The 25692-nt window shown below is 37.6% G+C and overlaps 2 protein-coding genes and 1 long non-coding RNA gene across 4 annotated transcripts; 1 reads left to right on the forward strand and 2 right to left on the reverse strand.

Annotated features, from left to right (window-relative positions):
* Positions 1-7675: 7675 nt before the first annotated feature.
* LOC145601762 (uncharacterized) lies at positions 7676-17905 on the forward strand. Of its 2 annotated transcripts, XR_014104435.1 has the most exons (4): positions 7676-8517; positions 8613-8710; positions 17242-17392; positions 17508-17905. It is a non-coding gene; the product is annotated as an uncharacterized LOC145601762 (long non-coding RNA). The 2 variants fall into 2 exon arrangements; XR_014104434.1 differs by lacking the exon at positions 17508-17905 and having other exon boundaries at positions 17242-17451.
* On the reverse strand, positions 17837-19926 carry LOC145601761 (cytochrome P450 81Q32-like). The gene is made up of 2 exons (XM_081657829.1): positions 19012-19926; positions 17837-18563 (listed from the first exon to the last, which is right to left on the reverse strand). The coding sequence occupies exons 1-2, from the start codon at positions 19909-19911 to the stop codon at positions 17958-17960; spliced, it is 1506 nt and encodes a 501-aa protein (XP_081513955.1). The 5' UTR covers positions 19912-19926; the 3' UTR covers positions 17837-17957.
* A 3607-nt stretch (positions 19927-23533) lies between these two features.
* Positions 23534-25435, reverse strand: LOC145602625 (UDP-glycosyltransferase 84B2-like). The gene is made up of 2 exons (XM_081658800.1): positions 24640-25435; positions 23534-24129 (listed from the first exon to the last, which is right to left on the reverse strand). The coding sequence occupies exons 1-2, from the start codon at positions 25433-25435 to the stop codon at positions 23534-23536; spliced, it is 1392 nt and encodes a 463-aa protein (XP_081514926.1).
* Positions 25436-25692: the final 257 nt, after the last annotated feature.

Here is a 25692-nt window from a genome sequence, read left to right on the forward strand (position 1 = left end):
GAGAAAAAAATCTGACTTCGACAAATGTCCGACTCTGACGGATTATCCGACTCCGACTCCGATAGATCGTGGATTTTGGTGTGGGTCATGGTGTCATTGGGTGTGGGTTTAAAGGCCCAAATAGCCCAATTTCTCAAAGTAGATTGAATAACGAAAAAAAACACGGAATCGGGTCGGATCGGAGTCGGAGTCGGAGTCGGAGTTTCGGAGTCGGATTTAGCCTCCGACTTCCTATAGGGTCGTAGTTGAGGCCGGATGACCAATCTTTTTGAGTATTTTATTTTGAATAAATTGAGAATAACCAACCTAGCGCCTCCGCTTTCCCCCACCGGACCACCTTAACCCCCACTCCATCGCCCAGCCTAGCCTAGCCCAACCCCTTCTATCGCCAGCCCACCACCTTCCCCTTACCCTTAATGTGGGTCATAAGAGAGAAATGATATATTGTGTGAGTAGGATTTTCATTTTAATTTTGATAATGAAGCACTTTTTTTTTTTTTTTTTTTTTTTTGAGGGATGATAATGAAGCACTTAAAGACACTCATATCGATCAGATATTAATATATCATCATGTAAGAATTTGTTACGTTGAATTTGAAAAATGTTTCTAAATAAGTACAATACTTATTTTTAAGAAATTTACTCAGGCCCTGTTTGATTCACCTTAATTTTGCTGAACTGAAATTATTTTTACTGAACTGAACTTATTTTTACTGAACTAAACTTAATTTCACTGAACTGAAATTATTTTTACTGATATTAAATTATTTTTACTGAACTGAAATTATTTTTATTGATTTTCTATTATAATTCTTCTTTAAGAAAACTGAATTTTACTGAACTGAACTTATTTTTACTGAACTGAAATTATTTTTGTTGAACTGAAATTAATTTTACTGAATTGAACTTATTTTTACTGAACTGAAATTATTTTTACTTAATATTATTTTTGTAAGGTGAAAAGAATAGGATCTCATACCAAATTATATAATTAGGGTCTGTTCTATTCAGCTTATCTCCAGTTCAGCTCCAATCAGTTCAATTTTTTAATGGAAAATTTGATTATAATAATCCAACCTTTACTCGATCTTTTTATATTAATCCAACCTTTTGATTATTCACCAATAATCCAAGCTTTACACACCATTCTATTCTATTAGGCCAAGTTGACTTGCTACCTATTGTTCAGGTAATTTTTTTTTTTCATATTCAATTTTTTTAATAAGGATTTTTAAAAAATAAAAAATAAAAACAAAAGTCCTTCCCCAGCCACCCAATTTCCCCTTCTCTGACCACCCCCACCTCCCTGCCACCCCTTCCCATCCATTTTCCGTTTCCAACCACCCCCTCAGCCACCTCCCTAGCTACCTCCCATAATTCCACCTCACTCTCTCTCTCTCTCTCTCTCTCTCTCTCTCTCTCTCTCTCACTCTCTCCCTGCAGATCCACCTCCTCCTTCTGCCATTAAAATCAATTGACAAATACTCCAACAACCCAAAAATTTAAACAATTGCGAATGTGGGTTTATCAATTTGGAGGAGGTGGGGGGTTTTTGTGTTAGAAATTGGGTTGGGGTTTATCTGGGTCATGGATTGGGATTTCGGGTTAATTGGGGTTTTCGGGTTGGGGATTCAAGGAGGGTGGTCGGAAAATCGATCTACATCTCATAGTTGTTGGGAGTTGCGGTGGTGGCTGCTGGCGTTGTGGGTTGTGTGGCTAAGTGAGAGTTGCGGTGCGTGTGTCGGTGCGAGGTGGTGGAGGTTAAGAGGACTGCCGGGAAGGGAGTGCAGGGGGATGCTGTCGGAAAAAAAGGAGGGGAAGATGAGGCTGCTGGATAAAAGGGAGGGGAAGATGAGGCTGCTGGATAAAAGGGAGGGAATGTGGAGGATGGAGGTGGTGGGAAGAGGGCAGCCATTGATGGAGGTGAAAGGGAAAGATGGAGGTTGAAGGAAGGGGAAAAAATTAAAAATAATTTGAAATTTTCTGATATTTTTTTTTATATTTGGACGAATTATAGTGTGACACGTGGCAAGATGACTTGCTATTAAAGGTAGGTAACCGGTTTGGCCTAATAGAATAGAATGGGGTGTAAAGCTTGGATTATTAATGAATAATCAAAAGGTTGGATTAATAAAATAAGATAGATCAAAGGTTGGATTATTAGAATCAAATTTTCCTTTTTTAATTTACTCATCTCATTAAATATTTAATTCAGTTCAATTCAGTAAATCAGAACAAACCCTTAATATAGATACGTAGTAAAAATAGAAAATGAAATGAAGGGAGTATCGTAATATGTATATCCTTAACTATTATGTATGTGGAATACTCCTTAGTATTAACTCACAATCATCTTATTAGTGACTCATTCCAAAACCACTAATTGAGCTCCTTAATACTGCAAAATTGGATAGTTTTATTAGTTTAAGACTTTAGGTCATCGTTGCAGTGATAAACTCATTAATTATTGAATATTGATTGCTTAGGTTCGACTGTCCAAGTATGGACTACCGAGTACAAATGTACAAATACTTCCACATTTCCACTAATACTATTCAAGGCCTAGGGTTAAATACTTAAATTTATACAAATAATTTGTTTGATAAAATTAAATGTTTATCAAAAGTCACTGTTATTTTTTTGTTTCTTTAAACCAAAAAAATAGCCATAATCCTTAATTGATGCTTCTTCTTCTGCTTTTTTTTTCATCTTTTCAAACTAGCTTTTGGTATTCATTAAAAATGCCTTGCCTTTTTTTGTGTAACAATGCAGTTTCATCAATGTTTTAAAAGTTTAACTCTGCAACTCTTATACGAGTACTAAAAAAGCAAAACAGAGTAGTAAAATAGCAAAACAAACAACTGTCCACTGACAACTTGACAAGTGACATTATATAGCCGGTCATTACTTATTAGTTTTCACCTTCATTCACCAAATAATATACCTCCATTTTCATACTAGTCTCTCTCTCTGAGTACGATTTCAAAGTCTTCTACTTCATAAATGAATTTCTTATCTCATATATGGAATTTCTTTGTTTATTTATGGGTTTTTCTGAGCACCATTATTATTGACTGTTGGACGTCCATAATTAATGGTATTGGAGAATTTAGGAAGGAAAAACAAAAATTGGGTGGTTTTGAAGCATTTAAGAGGGCGCTATAGAAGAAACGATTTGCTAGAATTTGGGCATTCATTGCTATGGGATTTGCCGTTGCTGCTTTATGGTGTCTTTCATTTACTAAGAGGTTCAACTTCCATAGATTTCCTAATATTAAGGAGGTACAGTAAAAAAAAAAATTTCTCTCTTTCAAATATATACAGTACTACTGTAGCATTTACGGAGTAGTATAGTTAAACTAAATACCTGTATGAATTTGTTTCAAAAAAAAAAAAAAAAATACTTGTATGAATTAAATATGGAGATTGGAAACAAAAAATCATATAGTACTGTACTGAATTAATACGGAGTACTCCGTATATTATTGCCGTAAATATCTTATTCTTCTTACACAAGAAAAGTAGTTTTTAGTGATTTGAAGTTAATTATGTTGAATTTAAATTAAGCTCTAACAAATTAACTAAAATTAATAGCCCACCTTGTTAGGGTTAATCTTATTTGTACATACTCGTATGTGATATGTCCGTTGTGGTCTAAATTTGTATCCTCTTGGAAGTAATGACAGATAGATTAATCATTAATGACCTAATAAGCAAACTCAAATTATTGTGTGTTGCTCTTGATTATGTGTTGATTAACGGAATGTCCTGATTTGGAGTAAATTGTAGGCACGAAGTGGCGACATCTACTTCTTAATTCTTGTTATCGTTTTCACCATCATGCATCTGGGTGTGTTAATTTTGGCGCCTCAAATTAGGACGTACATTCGGTTATGTGAGAGCCCAACCTATACCCGTAGTCATGGCTCTTGGTGCTACGGTATTAGCGTATATACCCGTGGCTTGCGCCATTGATGGGAGCCTTGGGGATGAGAATTTAGATTGGTGGGCTTTCAAAACCACAATCTGCTTCACTTTTGAATTCTTCTGTTTACACATGGCGGTGCTCCCCCATTTTGATTACATGGTTGTTCACATGTCACTTGGAATTCTGAGTACGATCGTGTTGGGAATCACCCAAAAACATAGTCATTATTTAAGAATATTTTGGGTATTCCTCACTGCACTACTCACAGTGTTGATTTTATCTATTCACCATTGGCTCACGATACCAGTCACTTGTGTTGATGATGGTTTCACTATTGAAGATGCTAGGCCTCCAGAGCGACAAAATGAAGATTGGTCGCAACATGTACCGCCCCCGCCGCAGCAGCCTTCATGGAAAGATAAGGTCATTTGGCACTTGAAAGGTGGATTAGGGCATGGAATTGGGTTAGTTCTGTGGTTAGTGATGGTAGCACTTCTTTTTGTAAGAAAGTAAAAGGTCTTTAATTAAGTGTTAATGCTTGCTTTATGATGTACTCGATCGTATTAATTTTAGAAATATCCCAACAAATTTACCAAGTACGGAGTAAGACTCTTGTCTTTTGTTTTTTGTGACTTTATGTCAAAATAGTACGGAGTACTCCTGTGCAAGTACATTTCTTATAAGCGGATGCTTGTACTAAATACGAAGTATCTTTGTTTTGGTTAGTTTCTTGGACTTTGTATACAACTATGCATGGTCTTTGTCTGAATTGGCTTTTTGCATAAGAAATGTTGAGTACGTGTTTGCTCATGAAAGCTCTTATACATGCTTTACAAGCTACTCGTAAAATAGTTAGTTCCTTAAAAAAAAAAAAGCTAAAATAATTAGTTCACCTTTAAGAATGTACCTAATTTATACTAATAATCTGAAAATAGTAACTTTGAGATTGTTTGCTAGTTCTTTGTGAATTAGTACATTGATAAGGTTGATCTAAACAACGTCGAAAAAAGAGTATGGAGTACAAAAATGCTTTACAAAATAAGCTAAGGAGTTAAAATAGTTCTATATTTATTTATTTCATTTTGGTCTTGAATTGTGAATGAACTCAATCAATTCTATATTTATTTATTTCGTTTTGGTCTTGATTTGTCAAGACCAAAACGAAAAAGAATAAAAAAACAACAACTAAATAACGAAATACATACGTATATTGATTATTGAAAGTGTGAAACCACTAATTTTATCTATGATATTTTTTTTTAAAAAAGAGTTTCAAAAATAGCATTGGAACTCTAAGCTCCAACATAATGTACAATATGGGGCATGTTGCAGGACATACTTTCTTAGACTCAACTTCTTTGGCTGACTTAATTTTATCCTTTCTTTGCATAACAAAAATAGCATCATAACAAAAATAACAAAAATAACATCCTTTCTTATGCAAAAAGCCAATTCAGACAAAGACCATGTATAGTTGTATACAAAGTCCAATAAACTAACCAAAACAAAGGCATTTAGTACTCCTACTGTAGCATGCAAAAGTAAAGCAACTTTTGGTCTTAAAAATCTTCAATATCTGCAGAAGATCAATTACCAAGCAAAGTTTAGCTTTTATTACACTCCATTATTGAGTCTCGTATATTATCTCATCGGTTTTCTTGTGCAATTTTTTTTTAAAAAATTTATTGTGCAATCTTATTTTTGAATCATGGAGAATAATTATTCTCAGGCTCCATTCTCTTTTTTAAAAAAAGGTTTCATTCTTGTGAATAGGGAATTAATCCAAGTTCTACGTACAAAATAGCTCCACAAATTATCATACTAAGGCCCTGTTCTTTTCACCTTAAAAAAATAATATTAAGTAAAAATAATTTCAGTTCAGTAAAAATAAGTTCAATTCAGTAAAAATAAGTTCAGTTCAGTAAAATTAATTTCAGTTCAGTAAAAATAATTTCAGTTCAGTAAAATTCAGTTTTCTTAAAGAAGAATTATAATAGAAAATCAGTAAAAATAATTTCAGTTCAGTAAAAATAATTTAATTTCAGTAAAAATAAGTTCAGTTCAGTAAAATTAAGTTCAGTTCAGTAAAAATAATTTCAGTTCAGCAAAATTAAGGTGAATCAAACAGGGCCTAATACGAATTTAATGACATTGAAGTTTGGTCATATCTAAAAATAAAATCTGATTAGAAAATTAATATCAAATCTAATGATCTTGTGACGAACATAAAATCCTCTCGATTTGCATGGCCAAAAATAACTTGGTTATGGTTTTGGTAGGAACAGTCATTTTTTTATTTAATGATTTTGACAAGTAGTAGGAACAGTCATTGGGTTCTTTGGAAAAACTCAAAAAAGGCCTCTATTATGTGCCAATGTTAATTATGGGTTAAATAGGGTTAATAGGTTGTTAAAGGATATTAAAAAAAAACGAGTAAAAAATAATGTTCATTAGTCCTTAATGAGTTAATGGTATATATTGTATTTTAGTAAAACTTAGGGGTATAATGAGTTACGTGATTCATCGCAAACTCACAATTGGTCAATATAGTTATATTACTTATATAGTGGTCGAGTGCAAATGTGCATTTAACTAAAGAACCTAAAAAGGCTAAAATGTAGCACAGTGGTCGAGTGCAAATCGCTACGAGTACGAGTAGTTTTTATTTTATTTTTCCTCTTTAACAAAAAAAAAAAAAAAAAAAAAAAAAAAAAAAAAAAAAAAGAGAAAAAAAAAAAAGAACTATAAATATTAAATATACTATTTGCAGTAATACGGAGTAAATAAAAAAAAATAAAAAAAGAAAGACTTTTTTCGTATTCCACATTTATTAAAGCAACATACACAAGCTAGAAGCCTAGAACCTCTCTCTCTGAGAAAATCATTAATAATGCCTAGGTTTTGTAGCTTTCAATATTGTGAATTGTGATTAACCTTACAAGTTACAACAAGTCAAGAGTCAGAAGTTACTTTCACTTTTTTAGGTGGAGTCCAATTAATAATTTATGTTTAATGTAATTATGTGAACTAAAATTCTTTATTATTTGCATGCTGGTGAGAAAATTGCTCGATATTGATTTTTGGAGTTATTCTACGGAGTAGCTCATAAAAATCCAGTTGAGGTAATAAAAATGGCAACATATTATCAAAATTACCTCAAATACGTACTAAAAAAGGTCTATTTTGAATGTTAGAGTTAATCAGGGGTTAAATAGGCCCAATAAAGGATAAAAGAGAAATAGATGTAACATCCATTAGTCTTTAATGGTAAATGAGATTGCTCAATTTTAATGTCTACGTGAGTTGTGAGTTGGGACGAGCGTTTTTAACTATTTATGAAATTATGAGTTACAGTACACGATGATGCCATATCGTCACAAACTTACAATAAGGCAAATAACAATTAACAAAGACAACAAAAGGTCCCTTTCAAAAAAAAAAAAAAGACAACAAAAGGTTAACTTTGTGCAATGTGAAGTTGAAATTGTAGCTTAGTGGTCAATAAAAAGGCTATTTGTATAAATAATTTTTGTTTCATTAAATGTTTGTTAATGAGCTTGTAGCTTAGTGGTGAAGTCCATATGTGCAATAAAGTACTTGTACGTGAAATTGTAATTAGTCAATCACTTATTCACTTGTTTTATTTCCTTTCAAAAAAAAAAAAATCACTTGTTTTATTTTTTCTTCCTATAAATATAAAGCCTTAATCCTCTCCTTCTCATTATTTCTTCTTACCTTACCATTCTCTGTCTAATTTTGCTCTGAAAAAAAAAACTCTCTTCCTCCTCATTTCTTTGTCACCATATCTTCTGAAAAAAAACAAAACCTCTAAAAAAAAAACCCCTCTCCTAGTCTCCTCCTCCTCATTTCTTCTTCACTGTAAGTTCTGAAAAAAAAACACCTCTCCTCTTCATTCTTCTTCACCGTAAAATCTGAAAAAAAAAAAAAAAAAAAATCCTCCTTATCTCTTCTTCACCGTAACTCGAAAAAGTTCACTCTAAAATAACCTTTATTTTTTTTGTGACACAAAGGTTGAAATGTCTGAAAGTCCACAAGGTAGTGGTGGTGAATCGAGTAATCAATTAGCACAATTCAGATCTGAGTTACGTAAAGCTTATGAAGATGATCCAGTTGAATTTTGGGGTGTTGATATTTTTGATGAACGTTCTATCAAATCTGATTTTGTTTTGAATAAATTTCTAAATTTTTCTGATTTTAATTGTCAATTAGCTGTTCAAAATTTTTTAAACACCATGGAATGGAGGGGGGAGAAAAATTTGACGGGAAATATGGGAGAGGGTTATTCCGGGAATGTTTTTAGTATTTTTGAAAAATCGAGTTGTTACTTTGACTTCGATCAATTACTTAATGATGAAGCAACTCAACTTTTGATTCAACAAAATTGGTTTGCATGTTTTGAAAGAACTATCCGTAAAATTTTAATTTCTTCTGAGGATTACCAGCCCAACGTGGTAATTGTATTTGATTTTTCAAAACAAAAGAAAAAAACTTCTCTTCTTAAAAAGAAACAATTATTGGATGCTATAGACGAAACCAAACTATATTATCCAAACACTATTTTAGATGAGGTAAATTCAATTTTTAAAAAGATAACTTTAATTTTGTGGAATAAATTGCGTTTGTAATGTTTTTTATTTTATTTTTTTTAATTTCTTTTTGTAAGGTTTACATTGGTGGAAGCGGTGATTGGTTAATCACTAACAGAAAGGGGAAGGGCAAAAGTTTTACAACTACAAAGAATGCATACAAGCATTTGTTTAGGTATGTGTTTAAATTTAATTGATACGATACTAATTGGATTAAGCTAATAAAAGGGCCCTTATCTTCTTGGTTTTTTCACCGTTGAATTATATTCTATGTCTAAAACATGATGAGGTAACTTGGAACAACTAATTTCTATGTTAAAAAGATATTCCATATTCCGTTATCTTTTATCTAAGTAACACCAAAGCATGCATATAAGTATTTGTCGTAGCCTCGTAGGTATGTGTTTAAAATTTGATTGATATTACTCTGTATAATTTCGTGTTAAAAATTGATTTTTTAACTTAACTTCAATCTCGTTAAAAAAATGACGAGGAACTTAGGAGCAATTAATTTCTATGTTAAAAAAAGATGAGGAAATTCGGAATTAATATAACAATTAATTTTTATGTTAAAAAAATGACGAGGAAATTAAGATTAATTAATTTCTATGTTAGGAACTGTTTGGGTCCAATTGGGCCTAGTCATTAAATGATCCAATTAAAAGCCCAAGGTCAAGGTTCAACTCTCCAAATAATGCTAAAGTCAAGATCAGTCCACAAGACAAGTCAATTGGGCCAAAACCCATTTCTCCCATATGTGCAAAGGTATAAAAGCCATCAACATTACATTTGTACATTAATTCACAAAAAGCCTCAAGCAATTAATTCTCTTGCATAGCTTTCTCTCTCTACACATTGTACTAACTTTAGCATCGGAGGGGCCCTTCCTCGGCAACACCCCCGAGGTTAGTTTACGTGTGTTTGCTGTGCAGGAAATCCTCGGTCCATCACTACTTGGACCGAGCCCAGTCTTCACCACCTTATTGGACCTACGGCAAGGTCCCATTGTTTTTACCCGAAACAATTTGGCGCCGTGTGTGGGGAAGACTTTCAAAAAATCTTTAAGCCAATTCAATCGTTCCACCTCAATCTTAGTTCCAATGGCTAAGAATCGTAAGAATAAAAACGACGGTGCTTCTTCTCTGAGAAAGCGCCGAAAGTCACTAGGAGGGGGTCTCTCGGAACGCCCCACTTCTAACCTGTCTCCTCCTCGGGATAGGAGCCCTTCGCGGGACCCGACTCTCATGAGGAGCCTAGGGAGAGATCCGAATCTCCTAACATCCAGTCCAATAATCCGCCGAGCCCGCTTCGGTCAAATGAGGACAACTGGTCCAGTCAAAGGACTCAATCTCATGCTCGGAGCCAATCCCGGAGCATTCACACCCACTCTTGCTCTCAGCCGAGGACACCCTTGACGGGGCCCAACTCGGAGGAGGTGGTGAGAGCCCTAGCGGTCCTCATGGAAGCCATGAAGGCCCAAAACATGCCACCTCCACGCGACCGAACCCCTCCGCAAACCAGAAATCAGCGGAGGAACATCGGCCAGGAGGGGGGGAAACTCTCCTCCTTCAAGGAGCTGGCGAATGGGAAGAGGATACTTGGAGAACCGAGAGGGAGAGAAACAGGAACTCTCACTTCTTCAGGGATTCCTCCACTCAGCTCAACACGAGCCGAACCCATAAAAGCAGCAGTTCTGACGATGAAAAGAAAATCTGGACCGTATTTACGGATGGATCCTCCACCGTAAATGGTTCGGGGGCAGGGGTAGTGATAACCTCTCCCGAAGGCAAATCCTTTGAGTATGCACTAAAATTTTCTTTCAAGGCTTCGAATAACGAAGCTGAGTACGAGGCAGCAATTGCAGGCCTAGAATTGTGCATCTCTCTGGAAGCCAAGCATGTCTGTCTCAAAACAGACTCTCAGCTAGTGGCATATCAGATCAGTGGCAGCTACGAGGCCAAAGAGCCCTCCATGATAGCTTATCTTGCCAAGATCAAGTCAATTATTGCCAAGCTGAGAACTTTTGAAATACAGCTGATCCTTAGGGGTCAGAATGCACAAGCCGACGCACTTTCCAAACTTGTCAGTTCAACTCTCACTGAGCTGAACAGATCTGTATACGTGGAAGCGCCGAGAAAGCAGTGTCGACGAAGCACTTGAAGTGTGCTGCGCTGACCCAGAGCCCAGCTGGATGGACCCCATCCTAGCTTTCAAGCTTCAGGGAGAAATCCCCGAAGACAAAATTTTGGCCTCCAAGCTGAAAAGAACTAGCTCAAGGTTCATCGTCTTCAGAGGAGAGCTTCTGAAAAAATCCTTCTCAGCCCCATTGTTGAAATGCGTGGGACCAACAGATGCGGATTACATTTTTCGAGAGATTCACCTCGGCATCTGTGGGAACCACATCGGGGGAAGGACCCTAGCCCATAAGGCATTGAGAGCCGGATATTACTGGCCCATCATGATCTCAGACGCTAAGGAGCTGGTCAGAAAGTGCGAGAAATGTCAAAAATTCGCACCAGTCATCCATCAGCCAGCTAGAGACCTTCAGCCGATCCTTAATCCGCTTCCATTTGCCCAGTGGGGGCTGGATATTTTGGGACCCTTCCCAGATGCACCTTACCAAAAAAGATAATTAATAGTCGGCATCGACTATTTCAGCAAATGGATTGAGGCTGAAGCAGCCTCGAATATCACAGAGCAGACTGTCAGGAAATTTATCTGGCAGAATATTATTACTCGCTTTGGTATTCCAAGGGTTTTTGTCTTTGATCATGGAAGACAATTTGATAATCTACCGCTGAGGCGGTACACAGATCAATTCGACATCAAACTGGCATATTCAGCAGTGTGTCATCCACAAAGTAATGGTCAAGCCGAAGCTGCAAATAAACAAATCCTCAACGCCTTGAAGAAAAGGGTTGAAGACCAAAAGTCCAAGTGGATAGAGGAACTCCCAGGAACCCTCTGGTCACTTCGGACAACTGAAAAAGAGGCAACGGGCTATTCACCTTTTGAGCTGGTGTATGGTGCCGAAGTCGTTCTTCCAGTGGAAATCGGTTCTGAAAGTTTAAGAGTGCACCACTTCTCAGCTGAGAACGAGCAACTTATGAAGGAATCCCTCCATTTCCTTGATGAAGTAAGAGACTCAGCCCGAGATAGAATGACTGTCTACAAGCAGAGAATCAGCAAGTTTTACAACCGAAGGGTCCATGCAAGGCCTCTCAAAATTGGAGACCTTGTCCTTCGGAATGCTGCTGCAGTTCAGAAAGGCCGAATCCATGGGAAACTCTCAGCTGCATGGGAGGGATTCTACGAAATTTATGATGAGCTTCAGTCAGGGACATACAGACTTCGTCAGTTAGATGGAACTGAGCTGAAAAATCACTGGAACGCTGATGTACTTAAGAAATACCATGTGTAAACCTTTCGGGGCAGAACAATCTCTGTAAGTACATCTTGAGTTATTAATGAAAGGCCTTAGAGCCACCATTTCTATAAATTTTACAGTTTTTTATTCTTTCAAAATTTTCTTTAAGTTTATCTACTCTTTAGGGGTTTTCATTCAGCCTCGTCTGGAACCTTCGCCTTTGGGTAACTGGGTTTCAGATTGCTGACAAACTCGTCTTTTTAAAAGAACTCTGGTCTTTCAGCTGAAGCTAAGCTTCAGTAAGGCTTGTTCTTCAAAGACATGAGTCCATGGACAAATCTGGGATATTGCCTTAGCTGAGCCTTGTATCCCAGAAAGCCATTATCTGAAACATTGTCTTCAGTTGGCCTTGTGTTTCAGATATCCATTTTAAGGATAGACAGAAAATTGAAAGTAAAAACTGTTATAATTTTTTTATTCAGAACTTGTCTGAAAATCAGAGTAGCCTATCTCAGTAATCCAGAGCCTTAGGCCTTCAGATTACTGAAGGGGGGCAAGAAGCACTATCAGTGCAAGCCTACCTTCAGCAGGACTCTTCAAGCTGAAGCTTTGTACTTAGAAACAGCAAAGCATTCAAAGAGAAAAAGACAAAGCAATGGAAGAAATGCATCAGATTTAAAAGATAAAGGCTCAGAAAATGAGCTACAGAATTCAGAATTGTCTAAGGCATAATGAAATATCGGCAGCCGCCCACAAGCTGAAAATACAGCTGCCGAAGTACAATACAAAAACAAATAAAGCAGTTTGTACATCAAGGCAAGCTGAAGCAAAAAACAAGGCAAAAAATTTCAGAAGCGGCAAGTCTAAAGTTGAGCGCATGATGAACCGCAAGATTCTGAAGACGATTGCCCGAGTTCCTATGCTTCAGCCCGAGGATTAGACTGATCAGCAATGCTGGCTTCAGCTCCAGCAGCAGATGAAGCAGGCCGTGCACCCTGCTGAGCTTCCCTCTCTAGCTGTTCAGCTTCGAGTTCCCTCCTCTCTTCCTCTTCCTCAGCTTCTTCAGCTGCAAGAATCTCAGCTTCGGCTTGAGTAGGGAACTTTATATGGGGATCTTCTGGATCCTGGACCCACTCAGCACATTGGGACTAGTCCAGATTCGGCTCAGCATGGAGACAAAGTCTTCGGCATACTCTGAACCCGTTCTTGAATCCCATTTCATACTTTTCTTGAGTATAAATGCGGGTCTTGAGCAGGGCTTCAGCATCTGCTAGCTTCTTCTGTACCTCCTCCAAGCTTTTCTTGGATTGATTTAGCTCTTCAGTGAGCTTGGAAGAGGCACCCTTCTGCTTGTTCAGCTCTTGCTGAACCTCTGAAGCTTCAGTCTTCAGTTGAGTCAGCTCGTCACTTTTGACCCTTAATTGATCCTCAGCCTCTCGAAGCTTGGCTCTCTCAGCTTCGGCAGCAGCAGCAGCCTCTGAGAGTTGGACGTTTTGGGCTTGGAGCTGTTCTTCAGCAGCCATCCTACTGGCTTCTAAAGCTTTCAATTTCTGTTGCACCTCAGCCTGTGCAGCAGCTCCATCCCTGATTCGGCTTTCAATGGCAGCCTTGAATTTGGTAACGTCCACTCCCATGTGGTCTCGGAGAAAGTTCTCCCCTTCTATTAGCGGGGGGAAAACCTCCTTCTCCATAGCAGCGCAGAAGGTCTGGAGGGCTTCAGCAGCTTTCTTTTCGTATTCCTCTCCCTCCTTTTGTTTTTCTTCAGCTGCTGCCTGCTTCAGCTGAGCAAGCTTCAGCTCTTCAAGAGCCACCTTCTTGGCGTGCTCAGCATCGTCCACCCTATCTTGTAGGGTGTCTATCAGCTCTACAGTGAGAGTCTGATTGTGCACAAACTGAAAGCAGAGGCACAACTCAGTTAAAAAAAAAAAAAAAACACAATAACTTTGAGCTGAAGAGCTGAATAGAAAAATAGAAGCAAGTGTAAGGATTTACCTGCATCATCAGCAGTTGATTCGTCCTTACAGGGTCTGGGACAGATTTGCTGGATTCGCCCATCCCAGCAGTGGCCTTCAGCGACCAGACCCTTGCCCAGTCTACTTCGGACATTCCAGCAAAATTGCCGAAGTAGGCTTCTGCACCTTCTCGGTTCTGGCCCCATATGATGTCCCAGATATGATCTGGAATTGGAATTCGGGAGGCCGAGAACCCCATCTCTCCAGAGTGCAGCGTCTGGAATGAGGGGAAGGAAGACTCAGGAACTTCCTGAACCCTTTGAGGTTCAGCTTCTTCTTCTTCAGCAGTCTTCTCCTCCTTCTCAGCAGAGTCGATGATGATGACCTCTGCTTCTTCTTCGGGGTTGAGGACGAAAGCCTCAACCTCCCTAGCAATATCAGCTGAGAAACCCTCAGCAGCGGGCTTCTCAGCACTTTCAGCATTGTGCCCTTCGGCACTATCTACAATCCCCTCAGCTGGGACCCCTTCCTTGGGATCGGGAGTCTTTTGGTCCACCTCCATCTCAGAAGGTGGGGAAGGGGTCTTCGGCGGAGATTGTGGTGGTGGTGGGGGAACCCTCGACAATTCGCCGCCTTCCTCGGGCTCCCTGATGCTGATGCGACTGACCTCGGCCCCGTTTGGAAGTCCGATGATGGCCATCCGTCTCCTCCTTTTCCGAAGGGGCTGTTCGTCCATATCCGATTCTTCGGAGTCTTCCCGGATTTGATCTTCGGGACGAGCAAGAGCTTTTCCTTCTCTCTGTTTTTTGCTCTCTTCAGACTGCAAAAAACAGGGGGGCAAGAAGAGCGTGAGTTAAAAAAGAAGAAAAGAAATTTCAAAGCTAAAAAGTTAAGTGTAACTCACCGAGGTCTTCAGCAAAGCCTCGTCTTCTTCCTCAGCAGCTCTGGAGGACCCTTCTCCTCCTTCCAAAGCTTCAACAGCTCGTGCAACCTCTTCGGCAGTACGAGCAGCTTCAAGTTCTTCGTCCAGGAGCTGACTCCAAGGATCTCTCTTCTTCCACCAAGGCTTCTGCCGCAGATAGTGGTCTGAAGACTCAATTTGGGAGTGAGTATAGCTCAGATGGACAGCGCGATCTTTGGACGGAGTAATAGAGGGGGCTCGGTCCAAGATGGTCCTTGCTTGGTCAACGCCGAGGCGATTGTAGTCAACCTTGGCAGTGACCTCGTTCAGCACTGAACAAAGAAAATGAGCACGAGTTAGTTCAGCAACATCAAAGTGGCGAATAAAGTTTAAGTGCGAAAGCGAAAAAATAAAAATAAAGGGCTTCGGCCTCAGCCGAAATAGCTTACCATCTCTGAACTTTCGGCTGAGGCCGACAGCAGCAAGCATGTGCTCCTGAAAGATGTAGTGGTTATCAGGGAGCCAAGTTGCTGGAATGGTCTTCAGACGACCTCTCCCAGCTGGGTTCTCAGCCTTCCCAAAAATGTTGGCTTGATCAAGGTTACGATCACCTCGGCCATCGTTCTCTAAGGGACCCAGGCTGAGCATTTCTGGGTCAGGGTTGGAGAGGTATCTCGGCGCGCTGAAGACGTGAGGATGGTCATCTGTGGGTGCTCTAACCCAAATCCATTGGCCTCTCCACTCTTTGTCCGAAGAGTCATTCGGCCACATTGTCAGATGTCCTGGCCGAGACTCGATCCTAAACCACCCAGGACCGTGGTCCCCATGTCCACTCTGGATGTTTGGCACCAGCTTGTGGATCTTCTTAAAACAGTGCAAGTTGGGGATATATCTCATGAACTTGCAGACCCAAAGGTATGTCATCACCCTTCGGATGCTGACAGGAGTTAGCTGACACAAGGAGACCTTGTAATGTATCAGCAAGTCTCGGACGAATAAGTCCAATGGGAACCTCAGCCCATACTGAAGCTGTCTAGTGTACACCCCCACATACCCCGGGGGTGGGAGATGAATCCTGTCCGATGCGACGGGCATTCGGCACCAATACCCATCAGCTTCCATAATGCCGTAATGCAACTCAATTTGCTCAGCAAACCGATGCGTTTCGGCGCGCTTTACCCACCAAGAGTAAGGGGTATTCTTTATCATGGCCGAGGCAACCTCGGGGTCCTCCCACTCCTGATACCCAGGGAGAACAGGCCAAAGACTGGCGGGAACTCCTACGTCCCGACCAGAAATGCTGGGCCCCTCCGATCCTTCGGGAGGTGCCGATGATATTGGGACCGCCCTAATCCCCTCAGCAGGGTCAGGTCCCATTCTCTCTCCATTCCATGTTCCCGTCCCGTTCCTAGGGTCGGGAAGCTGCCTTGCCCTCCTCGGAGCACGGGTTCTACCTCTCTCTCCTCTCACCATTGTTGATTTTTTGAAGAAAAAAGTCGAAAAAGAGGGGGAAAGAGTTCAAATCGAAGAAAATCAAACTAAGTTCGAGATAAATTACCTTGTTCCGAAGCGGAATTTGCCGATCTACAAGATGGTAGTGACGGATTTCAGTTTCCAGGTTCAATGCTCGGGGAATTGGCGAAGTTTTGATGCGGATTTTTGAGTTCTCTCGAGAATTTTGGGTTCGTGTCTGTGAAGAAGTGAGGAGAGATAGTGCGCTTCTTTAGTTTTATTTCCAGAAATGGAATTTGAGGGGCCGCTCTTTTAATTTCTTCTTAAATACCTCACTAAGTAACCGTTAAACACACGTCCCAATGATTAACTACCCATTATCCGTCCAACTTCCACAAATTATCCATCCATCAGCCGTTATCTCATTAATGGCGGTTTAAATTTAAATTTTTTGGATTAATTAAATCATTTACTTCCTTCCTTTTTCTGATTAATTAAACCCGACCCGTCATTCTTCCAAATCGGGTCTGGGGGCAAGTTGTTTGGGTCCAATTTAGTCCAATTGGGCCTAGTCATTAAATGATCCAATTAAAAGCCCAAGGTCAAGGTTCAACTCTCCAAATAATGCTAAAGTCAAGATCAGTCCACAAGGCAAGTCAATTGGGCCAAAGCCCATTTCTCCCATATGTGCAAAGGTATAAAAGCCATCAACATTACATTTGTACATTAATTCACAAAAAGCCTCAAGCAATTAATTCTCTTGCATAGCTTTTTCTCTCTACACATTGTACTAACTTTAGCATCGGAGGGGCCTTCCTCGGCAACACCCCCGAGGTTAGTTTACGTGTGTTTGCTGTGCAGGAAATCCTCGGTCCATCACCACTTGGACCGAGCCCAGTCTTCACCACCTTATTGGACCTTCGGCAAGGTCCCATTGTTTTTACCCGAAACAGGAACAATTAGTTGATAGCACATCTAAGTGAAATGCAATGTTGCGCTAGTTTGATAGTAATGTTATACTTTGGTGTAATTAGGTTGCTACATTAACCACAACTTGTTTACAATGAACAAGTGAGTCGTATCCATCTAAGCTATATGGTTGAAGATCATCATTTTATTCCACATTCGGGAAATGTGGATGTGCCTCATGCGAAGATAAAAACCGTCCAAATTCAATGTACAAGGGTAATTATACACCACTCATTTATCAATTATTGTTAAATTTGTAATTTAAATATATTATACATTAATTTAATATAATCTAATAAAATTTAAAATAACAATATTGTGGTGATGGTAGGATTCGACGGTAGCCGTGCGAGTGTACGTTATAATGGGGTGGTAGGTGACTTTCACCGCCGATTTTGTACCCCGGAATGCCGATTCTTTGTCGGTCATTTTAGCAAGGAGAAAGTTGATAAAGAATGGTGATTTTGTCGGCGGTGTTTCGAGTACCGGAAGATGGAGTTATTAATTTAACCGTTGAGAATTCTAGTTTCTCAACAAAGAGATTAGTGTATACTTGTAATTTTATTTAATTTGATGGATATTTATTACTGATATTTTGGTTGTAATTGTTCGACTCTGTAGTAAAATGATTTTATTTGTTTTTGTTTGGAATTATTTTTGATTTTATTTAATCTGATCAGATACAAGTATTTTATTTTAGTAGTTGGCTAAAGTAATCATAGCTTGACAGTATTGATTGTATGAGCTTTGCATGTATAGCCAATTGAATTAAGTAGGGATATCAAAGGATTTTGCTTAGAATTGTCCGTGCTTTACATCCTGCTTCAAGAGGCTGTGCTTTTGGCATATTAAGCCCTGTTCCTTCTGTCATATCTACTTCCTCATCACTAATCCTCTTCCAATAGTAACACTGAATAAACGATCCTAAAGCCAAACCGATGATTCGATTACCCAATGTTGCCCCCGGACAACCTCTCCTTCCGGTGCCAAAAGGCAGCAACTTATACTGATCAACATCCATATTCTGAAAACGCTCTGGCTTGAATTTTGTAGGCTCATCCCACACATTAGGGTCACGATGAATTGCCCATGCATTAACCAATAACATGGTTCCACACGGTACATCAAACCCGCCTATCTGACATTCCTGGGATGACATATGTGGGAGTAGAAGTGGAACTGCAGGGAACATCCGTAGAGTCTCTAAGATGACATTTTGAAGATATGATAATTTAGGAATATCCAACTCGTTTATCAAATGATCTTGTCCGACTTGACTATCTATTTCAGATTTAACCTTGTCCATTACATTAGGATTGTTAAGCAGTAGGGACATTGCCCACTCCATTGTTGCTGATGTAGTGTCTGTCCCCGCAACAAGCAAAACCTGCACACAAGAAAGAAGGGGACGGATATAGATAAAAGCTAGATTGAGTTTCAGAATCCTAAAAATAAATCTTGCTTCTGCTAGATTTTCTAGATGAACCAGATTAGGCCAAGTGCTAAAGACTATGTTCTGATAGAGTTTAATGTGGTTTCGTTTAAATTTGTGATCATATGGAGCTAATTAATGAAGAACAAAGATTAACTAATCGACCAACTTGTGAAGATTCATTATTGGTCTCATTTTCACTCTGCAACACATGATATAATCTACTGACACTACTACGCTCATAGGAAGTTACAAGCCACACTAACAATGTTAATAAATCAGTCGAATAATGAACTACCAGTATTAGTAGAATCTGAACAGAAAATTAGTAAGCTGTTTACTGATTTCGGACAGAGCGAGTAAAATCAAAATGACTTAAAAAGAGTGACAGAAAAGAACTTACCAATATAAGTCCTTTAATAGTTTCATCAGTGTAGTACTCAGGATCTGATTTCTGCAAAGAAAGCAGACGGCTTATCATAGTTTCTTCATCTTCTGTATTAGCTATCCCCTTTCTCTGCTCATCAATTAAACCTTGTAAGAAATCATCACTCTTCTTCGCCAATCCTTTGATCTTCTTTATATATCCACCGTAATCAATCCATCTCAATACCGGCAGAAAATCAGCAGGATTCGAAGCTGTAGCAACTTCAAGAACCTCTCTGATTATATCAGTAAACCGATTCGCCTCTTCAATATTCACCACACCTTCACCAAAGTATCTTTTCCCAGCCAGCATTCTCAACAAGACATTAAACACCAAAGCTCGAAAAATCGATTTCATCTCCACCTTCCTATATCCTACACTCGAACTTTTATAAAGTTTACTGAGCATTCGCTTGACTTCATCCCTCCTGATCCCAACGGACTCTCTAAGGCAATTCGTCGAAAGTACTCCGAGTAAACAAATCTTCCGAAGGTTACGCCAATGATCACCATAAGGGGCAGTAACCAATGTGTTACCGTTATAGGCAAGATACTTTCCTGCAAGAAGTAAAGGTCGATCGGCTAAGATTATGTCGTTCTTGGAAAAACATTCTTCTACAGCAGATGGTGAAGTGATTATAACAACAAGGCGAACTCCAAATTTAAGAGAAATTATAGGCCCATATTTTTGTGAAATATTTTGCAAAGATTTGTAAATTGGTTCTTTTATAAGGTGTAGATGTCCTATAAATGGAAGACTTGGTGGACTTGGAGGCAGATTGATTGATCTTCTATTTTTATGAATGGGATATTTGAAGAATAATATGATAAATAATGGTAATATACACAGAATACTGTATAACCATTTGTACTCCATTGATGTTAATTTTGAAGGTATGTAATAATGTCAACGATATACAACAATACAAAAAAGTGATGAATTTTTGACCTTTGAAAGTTTCAGTGTCTTTACCTGCTTTCTCTTCTTATTGGATTGAATTGATATAATATTATCCATTTGCAGAAGATATGGAGCAACAATTGACAAACTAACAAAGGCTAAGCAATAATATAAAAGTGGTTGGGTGTTGGGTAGTGGGACACACTACCTTAATGTTGATGGCTGATGCAGCGCTATATGATCCGCATAAGTGCATAACTATTATCGTTAACTTGCTTGATCTACATGTGACACATGAAGACATGATCATATAGTTTCTCCGTCGTACTAGAATTGTCCCATTTGATTATTTTTTGTAAAAGCCATATGGATCAAATGGAGCAATTTTAGTGAAACAGAGGAAGAAAATTTTAATATCGTACATTAGTATAATGTCTGGTTTTATTTCTTTTGTGACATAATTATGGATCAAATAAGCTAAGTCCTATCCAACTAAGGTTTTTTTATTTGTGGATGGATTTGCCAATTACAATTGTATGTGCTTATGAGTTATGAGGTGGTTTTTAATTTATATTTCCTCTTGAAATGAGTAGAATAAGAAAGAAGTTAAACAAGTTGAGCAAAAATAAGTCGACCCTTAATAATCTCATCTAGTACCAGTAAAAACTTGATCATCTTGCCATATAAAATCACAATACGCCAAAAAATTGGGAATTAATGGATACATTAAAAAAGGTTAGTTAGATTTTGCAGGCTAATATATCTAGGAGAGGAAGCAGGAGAATTGAAATCCAAAGTAGTGTAGCTGAAAATGGAGACACTATATAATGGACGCACTATATAATGGAGACACAAAATATAGGAAAGTTTTGGAATTTGCAGGAGCATATCTATAATTTCAGGGTCAATTCAATTATGTTTGACCAATCATATATAGATTTTGGGTTGGTTATAGAGACGACAACTGGTAGATTATTAGGTGGTACTGATGAATGATGAACTTACCAATTATGACCGGGTTTCATCTAGTGCTGGGCTACTTTCTTTTCTTTGGGCTGGACTGATTGCCACTTTATTGCTTTAGATTTTGTTTTTCATCCCTTTGTTTTTTGGTTTTATTTGTCCACATTGGCCTTGGCCAAAAAACAGCTAAATATGGATTAATGCATTTTTGTAAACTTTTTAATCCAAAATGTTTGAACGTTTATACTATTTGTATACGAAGTACAAATTTTTGATAATTTAGTTAATTTATTAAATATTAATAGAAGTGCAGATAGGGTTGACAAGAGAGACTATGAAAGAGTGTGAATTAAAAACAAATGTAAAAGGCAAGTATTATGGTTAGACGGAATTGGAAGAAACATCTTCTTGAGTGATGCGTTGAGGAACCATTGTAGACTTGTACAATTGCACTCCTTCAATCTCGTTATTTTGTTTTCTAGTTACATCCGGAGTATATATTTCATGCATAGAATATTATTTTGGGACCAAATAATGAATTATATATAAAATATGATTTTTTGGATTGAAGAATCAAAAATTGAAGAAAGTCGCAAAAAAAACCCAATTTATTCAATTTAAAATCCCTCTTTTATCCATTCAATCATGGCCTTGTTATGTACGAAGTATGACATATAATAAGAACTACTCTAGAACTATCCTTTGGAAAACAAAATAATGTAATACAAGTATGTAGTGCAAGATGCTTGTACACCAATTTAATAACTATTAATTTTAAAAAAAAGCCTCAGAATTCTATAATCGATATAGATTCCGAATTTTTGTCAAACTTTTCAAAACCTCTATTAAAGTACATGCGAAAGTATTATTATTTATTAAAGTGATTGTGATATTGATATAATCCTAAATGGTCTAACAACCACATTAAAGTGGGAGAAAACCCCACGAAAGTAGAAAGATGCATATAATCAATCCAACTATGTGAACAATCAAATCTTAATGCATGCATAATTGCCGAATGCTTTACTTTAAACCACGAAACTTAGAAAAGGGGCTAGCAAAAAAGTTTTAAACGTGAAGAAGAAAAATTGCATGTTTTATACGGAAAAAAAGCAAAAAAGCTAAACATAACAACAAACCATGAATACTAAACAATTGGTAATTAGCAAAATGCATGATAATTAATAATTAGTACGAGGAAGTTTTAGTGGAACTACATTTATAGCAAAATACATCATTTTACATTTAGGTACTCAAAAGATAATAATAAGAAAAAAAAACTAGAGAAAATACAAGTATAACATGAAAGCTAGTTAGTTACTAGTGACCTGAACCTTCTCTACTAGGCCCAGAAGAAAATGTAAACATTCGGCCTCTCGAAGTAGACCACGATCGAGCCTTCTGTTGAGCCGAGGTTGAAGGATTAACCACCACAACCTTAACCATAGGTTTAGACAATTCGACGACATTGCTCCGATTCCCAGTTTCCTTGTACGCTACAACCACATCGACTGAGCTTGCTGTTGCATATAACAACAACACTGCTATAACATAGGCAGAAGAAATAATGTTGTTATACTTCATTTCCCTAGCTTATTAGCTGAACTTTCTTGCTGTTAAAAAAGCTATAAACGAGGTTTAAGACATATTATAAGAGTTAATCTTAAAGAGGCTTATATAAGGGTATTTGAATGTGGTTTTTTGGCTTTTTTTTACCAATCATACTTTATTTTTTTTACACATGGATATCCACTGTTTCCTTGGATTGGAACATACGGTGTTCTTTATGTAATTTCATGCTTTTGAACCTTGCTGAAATGGTTGGACATAGGTCTGATGTTGCACAATGATTTGTCTCCCATTGTAATCTTTGCTGTTAAGACTACCACACTAATTGCGACACCTAGTCCTAGTTTTCTCTCCAATTTTCGACAATAAGTCTCATTTTGTAAGTTGTACGAGGCAAGCACATATACAATTATCGTGCAGTTTTTTCGTGAGAGCAAAGTGACTTTACTTTATTGAGAAGTAACTTTATTTTATTTAGAACAAATAATCTTTAATATCTCACAAATAAGGGTATGAGGTTGGATAGTGTCACATTACACGTCAAACAGTTATCCAAATTTTTTCTCAACTTTCTTTCTAATGTGTGAGCTTCATTAAGTACTCCATATATTTGTTTTCTAACTGAAATTGTAAACCTTGAGGATTGTTGTACCTTGCAAATATTTCAAGGATTTAATTTACTCTAGCATAGTCTATGATAGTAATCATAGTAGTAGTTTGTATTTATAACTGCTTCAAAAAAAAAAAAAAAAAAAAAAAAAATTGTATTTATAATCTATTTATGTTTATAATATATAATAAACTAATGTAATAATAAAATTGCTTCAACACTTGATATTTATATCAAAATTATTGATGCCTATAGATGCAAATAAAATGTAAAGTAAAACATACAGCATAACATAATAGATAAAGTCAATTAATTCAATGTCTTACATTCAGATAACGTCTAATGTCTTACATTTTTATGTGCTTCATGCATTCTAGAGTACTTACTATTGAACACATAAAATTTAAAAAGGAAATTGCAGAAATAAAAATAGCACAAACCGATCCTACACTTATACTAGACAAATTTGCCTCTAATTATTGCATTGATGAAATTCTCAATATTCATGTTGGAGGAACCACCACTTGATGTTGCTTTCTTAGCCGCCACCTTCCACTTATTGGCTTGTTCCTTCATAGCTAACGCCCTTGGTCCTGTGGTCACCTCCACAATACACCTTTCAATCTCGTCTTTCCCAAGCTCGCCGTCCTTTGTCTTCTTCATCCTTACGCCCACCTTAAACACATCTACAAGAAGTTTAGCATTTGTTGGTTGGTCGGTCCAATCGGGGTAAGCTATAACCGGAACACCTGCTGATATAGTTTCTAATGTCGAGTTCCATCCACAATGAGTCAAAAAACACTTAATAGCCGGGTGCATTAAAACTTTATCTTGACGACACCACGGAACTATTAGTCCTCTTTCTTTTGTATTCTCTATAAATCCTTTTGGAAGCTCTCCTGTTTTTTCTCCCCAACCGTTTTCGCCGTCCTTCCTCACCCATAAAAATCTCCTGTTGCTATCACTCTCCAAAGCCATTGCTAGTGCTTCTGTCTCGCTTTGTGACATGATGGATATACTTCCCAGAGCAATGTATATCACCGATGATGCACCTAATATAATATTCCAAAATTATATAAATAAGGCCCCATAACACAAATTAACACAACGTTAGTCACATCAAATTTTGTACATATCACGGCCCTAATCACATAAAATCAAAATGTTTATTTTTGCAAAGTATATACTTAGTATATGGATTTGGGGTGACAATATAAAATTAGTGTGATGAAGCATGTAAGATGTGGGACACTAGGTAATTTATCCCAATATATGTAAATTCTTTTTGACTAATAGTAGTAGTAGTTTTTATTTTTTTATTTTTTTATTTTTTAAGGATTGACACAAAGGTTTGATAAAAGTAAAAAGGTAGAAAATTTTTTGGGCTGAGTAAATGTACAAAAAAAATCTCTTATTAAAAGAGGTTTGTTGCAACTAAATTGGGCCATCTTATAAACCAAAAATAAGTGTCAACAAATAAATTAGGACTAAAAGAGTTTTAAAAAAAGGGGGCAATATTAAAAAAGGGGCAATAATAATACTACCTTGCTAGTTATCACTACCTTGCTTATCCAGCCAATCTAGGCACAAGTCGTTTTCTTCCTCATCCTCTAGCGCTTCTCCGACATTTAGCATGTAAGGTGAGACCAAAGGACCAATGGGCAGAATGGGTTTGAATTGCGTCATGGAATGCACCAAAGTTTCTTCTATATCAAAAAAAGAACTTCCAAAAATCCATTGAAATCGATCAAGGATACTTATGGTTGTCATGACAACGTTTAGAAAATGGGGAGGGCTCGAGGGAAGGACAAAGGTTGGAAGGTCCTCTGCCTTAAGTGATGGTAATCCGGGTATTGTGAAAACATGATTTGGATCATTTAATGCAGATACTTGAGATAATTTTTGGTGAAAATAGTGATAGTATATGCCATATGTTGCACAAGATTGAACCCATAGCATGGCACAAGGAATGTTGTGCATGATTGCAACATTTGTAACCCATGGCACGAAACTATTGACAATGATGCATTTAAATTTTTTACCTTTGCCTTCAAGGGTATAAACGAGATTTGAAAGATTTTTCACTCCATCCCTTGGAAGGTACTCTTCTAGGAGGATACCCAAATTCTTGTCACGGTCAAGTTCAGCATCAAGGCCATCGTCAAAGAACTCAAAATCGATGAAATTGTTTTCTTTGGCTAGCCCATTTAAGATTTGGTCTCGAGCATGGTTAGTTGTGGCTATGGTTACATGGATACCTCTTGTTGTGAGGAGTTTGGCGAAGCGAACCATGGGGTTTATGTGACCATGGTAGAACAAGGAAACCATTAAAACATGAGTATCATTGATATGAACCATTTTTTCTCAATAACATAAAACAACAATGAAAGGATTAAAGCAAGGTGGTGTATATAGATTATAGAACGAAGCAAGTTGGGGACTACTTGAAATTATATATAATGAAATTAGTGATCCTTTGCTTAGGAAAACGTATTAAGATTAATACACCTTGTTTTGCATGTGAACTGAGGTAATAATTCATTAATTTCATTTAATCAGGTGATATGTTACCTTATATATAAATGAATAACAAGGGTAACATATCACATTTGATT

Source organism: Chenopodium album, chromosome 21, assembly GCF_948465745.1.
Source record: "Chenopodium album chromosome 21, dcCheAlbu1.1, whole genome shotgun sequence".
Lineage (NCBI taxonomy): Eukaryota > Viridiplantae > Streptophyta > Magnoliopsida > Caryophyllales > Amaranthaceae > Chenopodium > Chenopodium album.

What these genes read in the sequence shown, in the direction of transcription:
- LOC145601761 (XM_081657829.1), bottom strand. Translation starts at nt 19,911, where the DNA reads ATGGAGTACAAATGGTTATACAGTATTCTGTGTATATTACCATTATTT. An exon ending in CTATTAAAGGACTTATATTG is followed by an intron (nt 18,564 to 19,011) that starts GTAAGTTCTTTT and finishes TCTTGTGTGCAG; the next exon opens with GTTTTGCTTGTTGCGGGGAC.
- LOC145602625 (XM_081658800.1), bottom strand. Translation starts at nt 25,435, where the DNA reads ATGGTTCATATCAATGATACTCATGTTTTAATGGTTTCCTTGTTCTAC. An exon ending in AGATTGGCTGGATAAGCAAG is followed by an intron (nt 24,130 to 24,639) that starts GTAGTGATAACT and finishes ATATTATATTAG; the next exon opens with GTGCATCATCGGTGATATAC.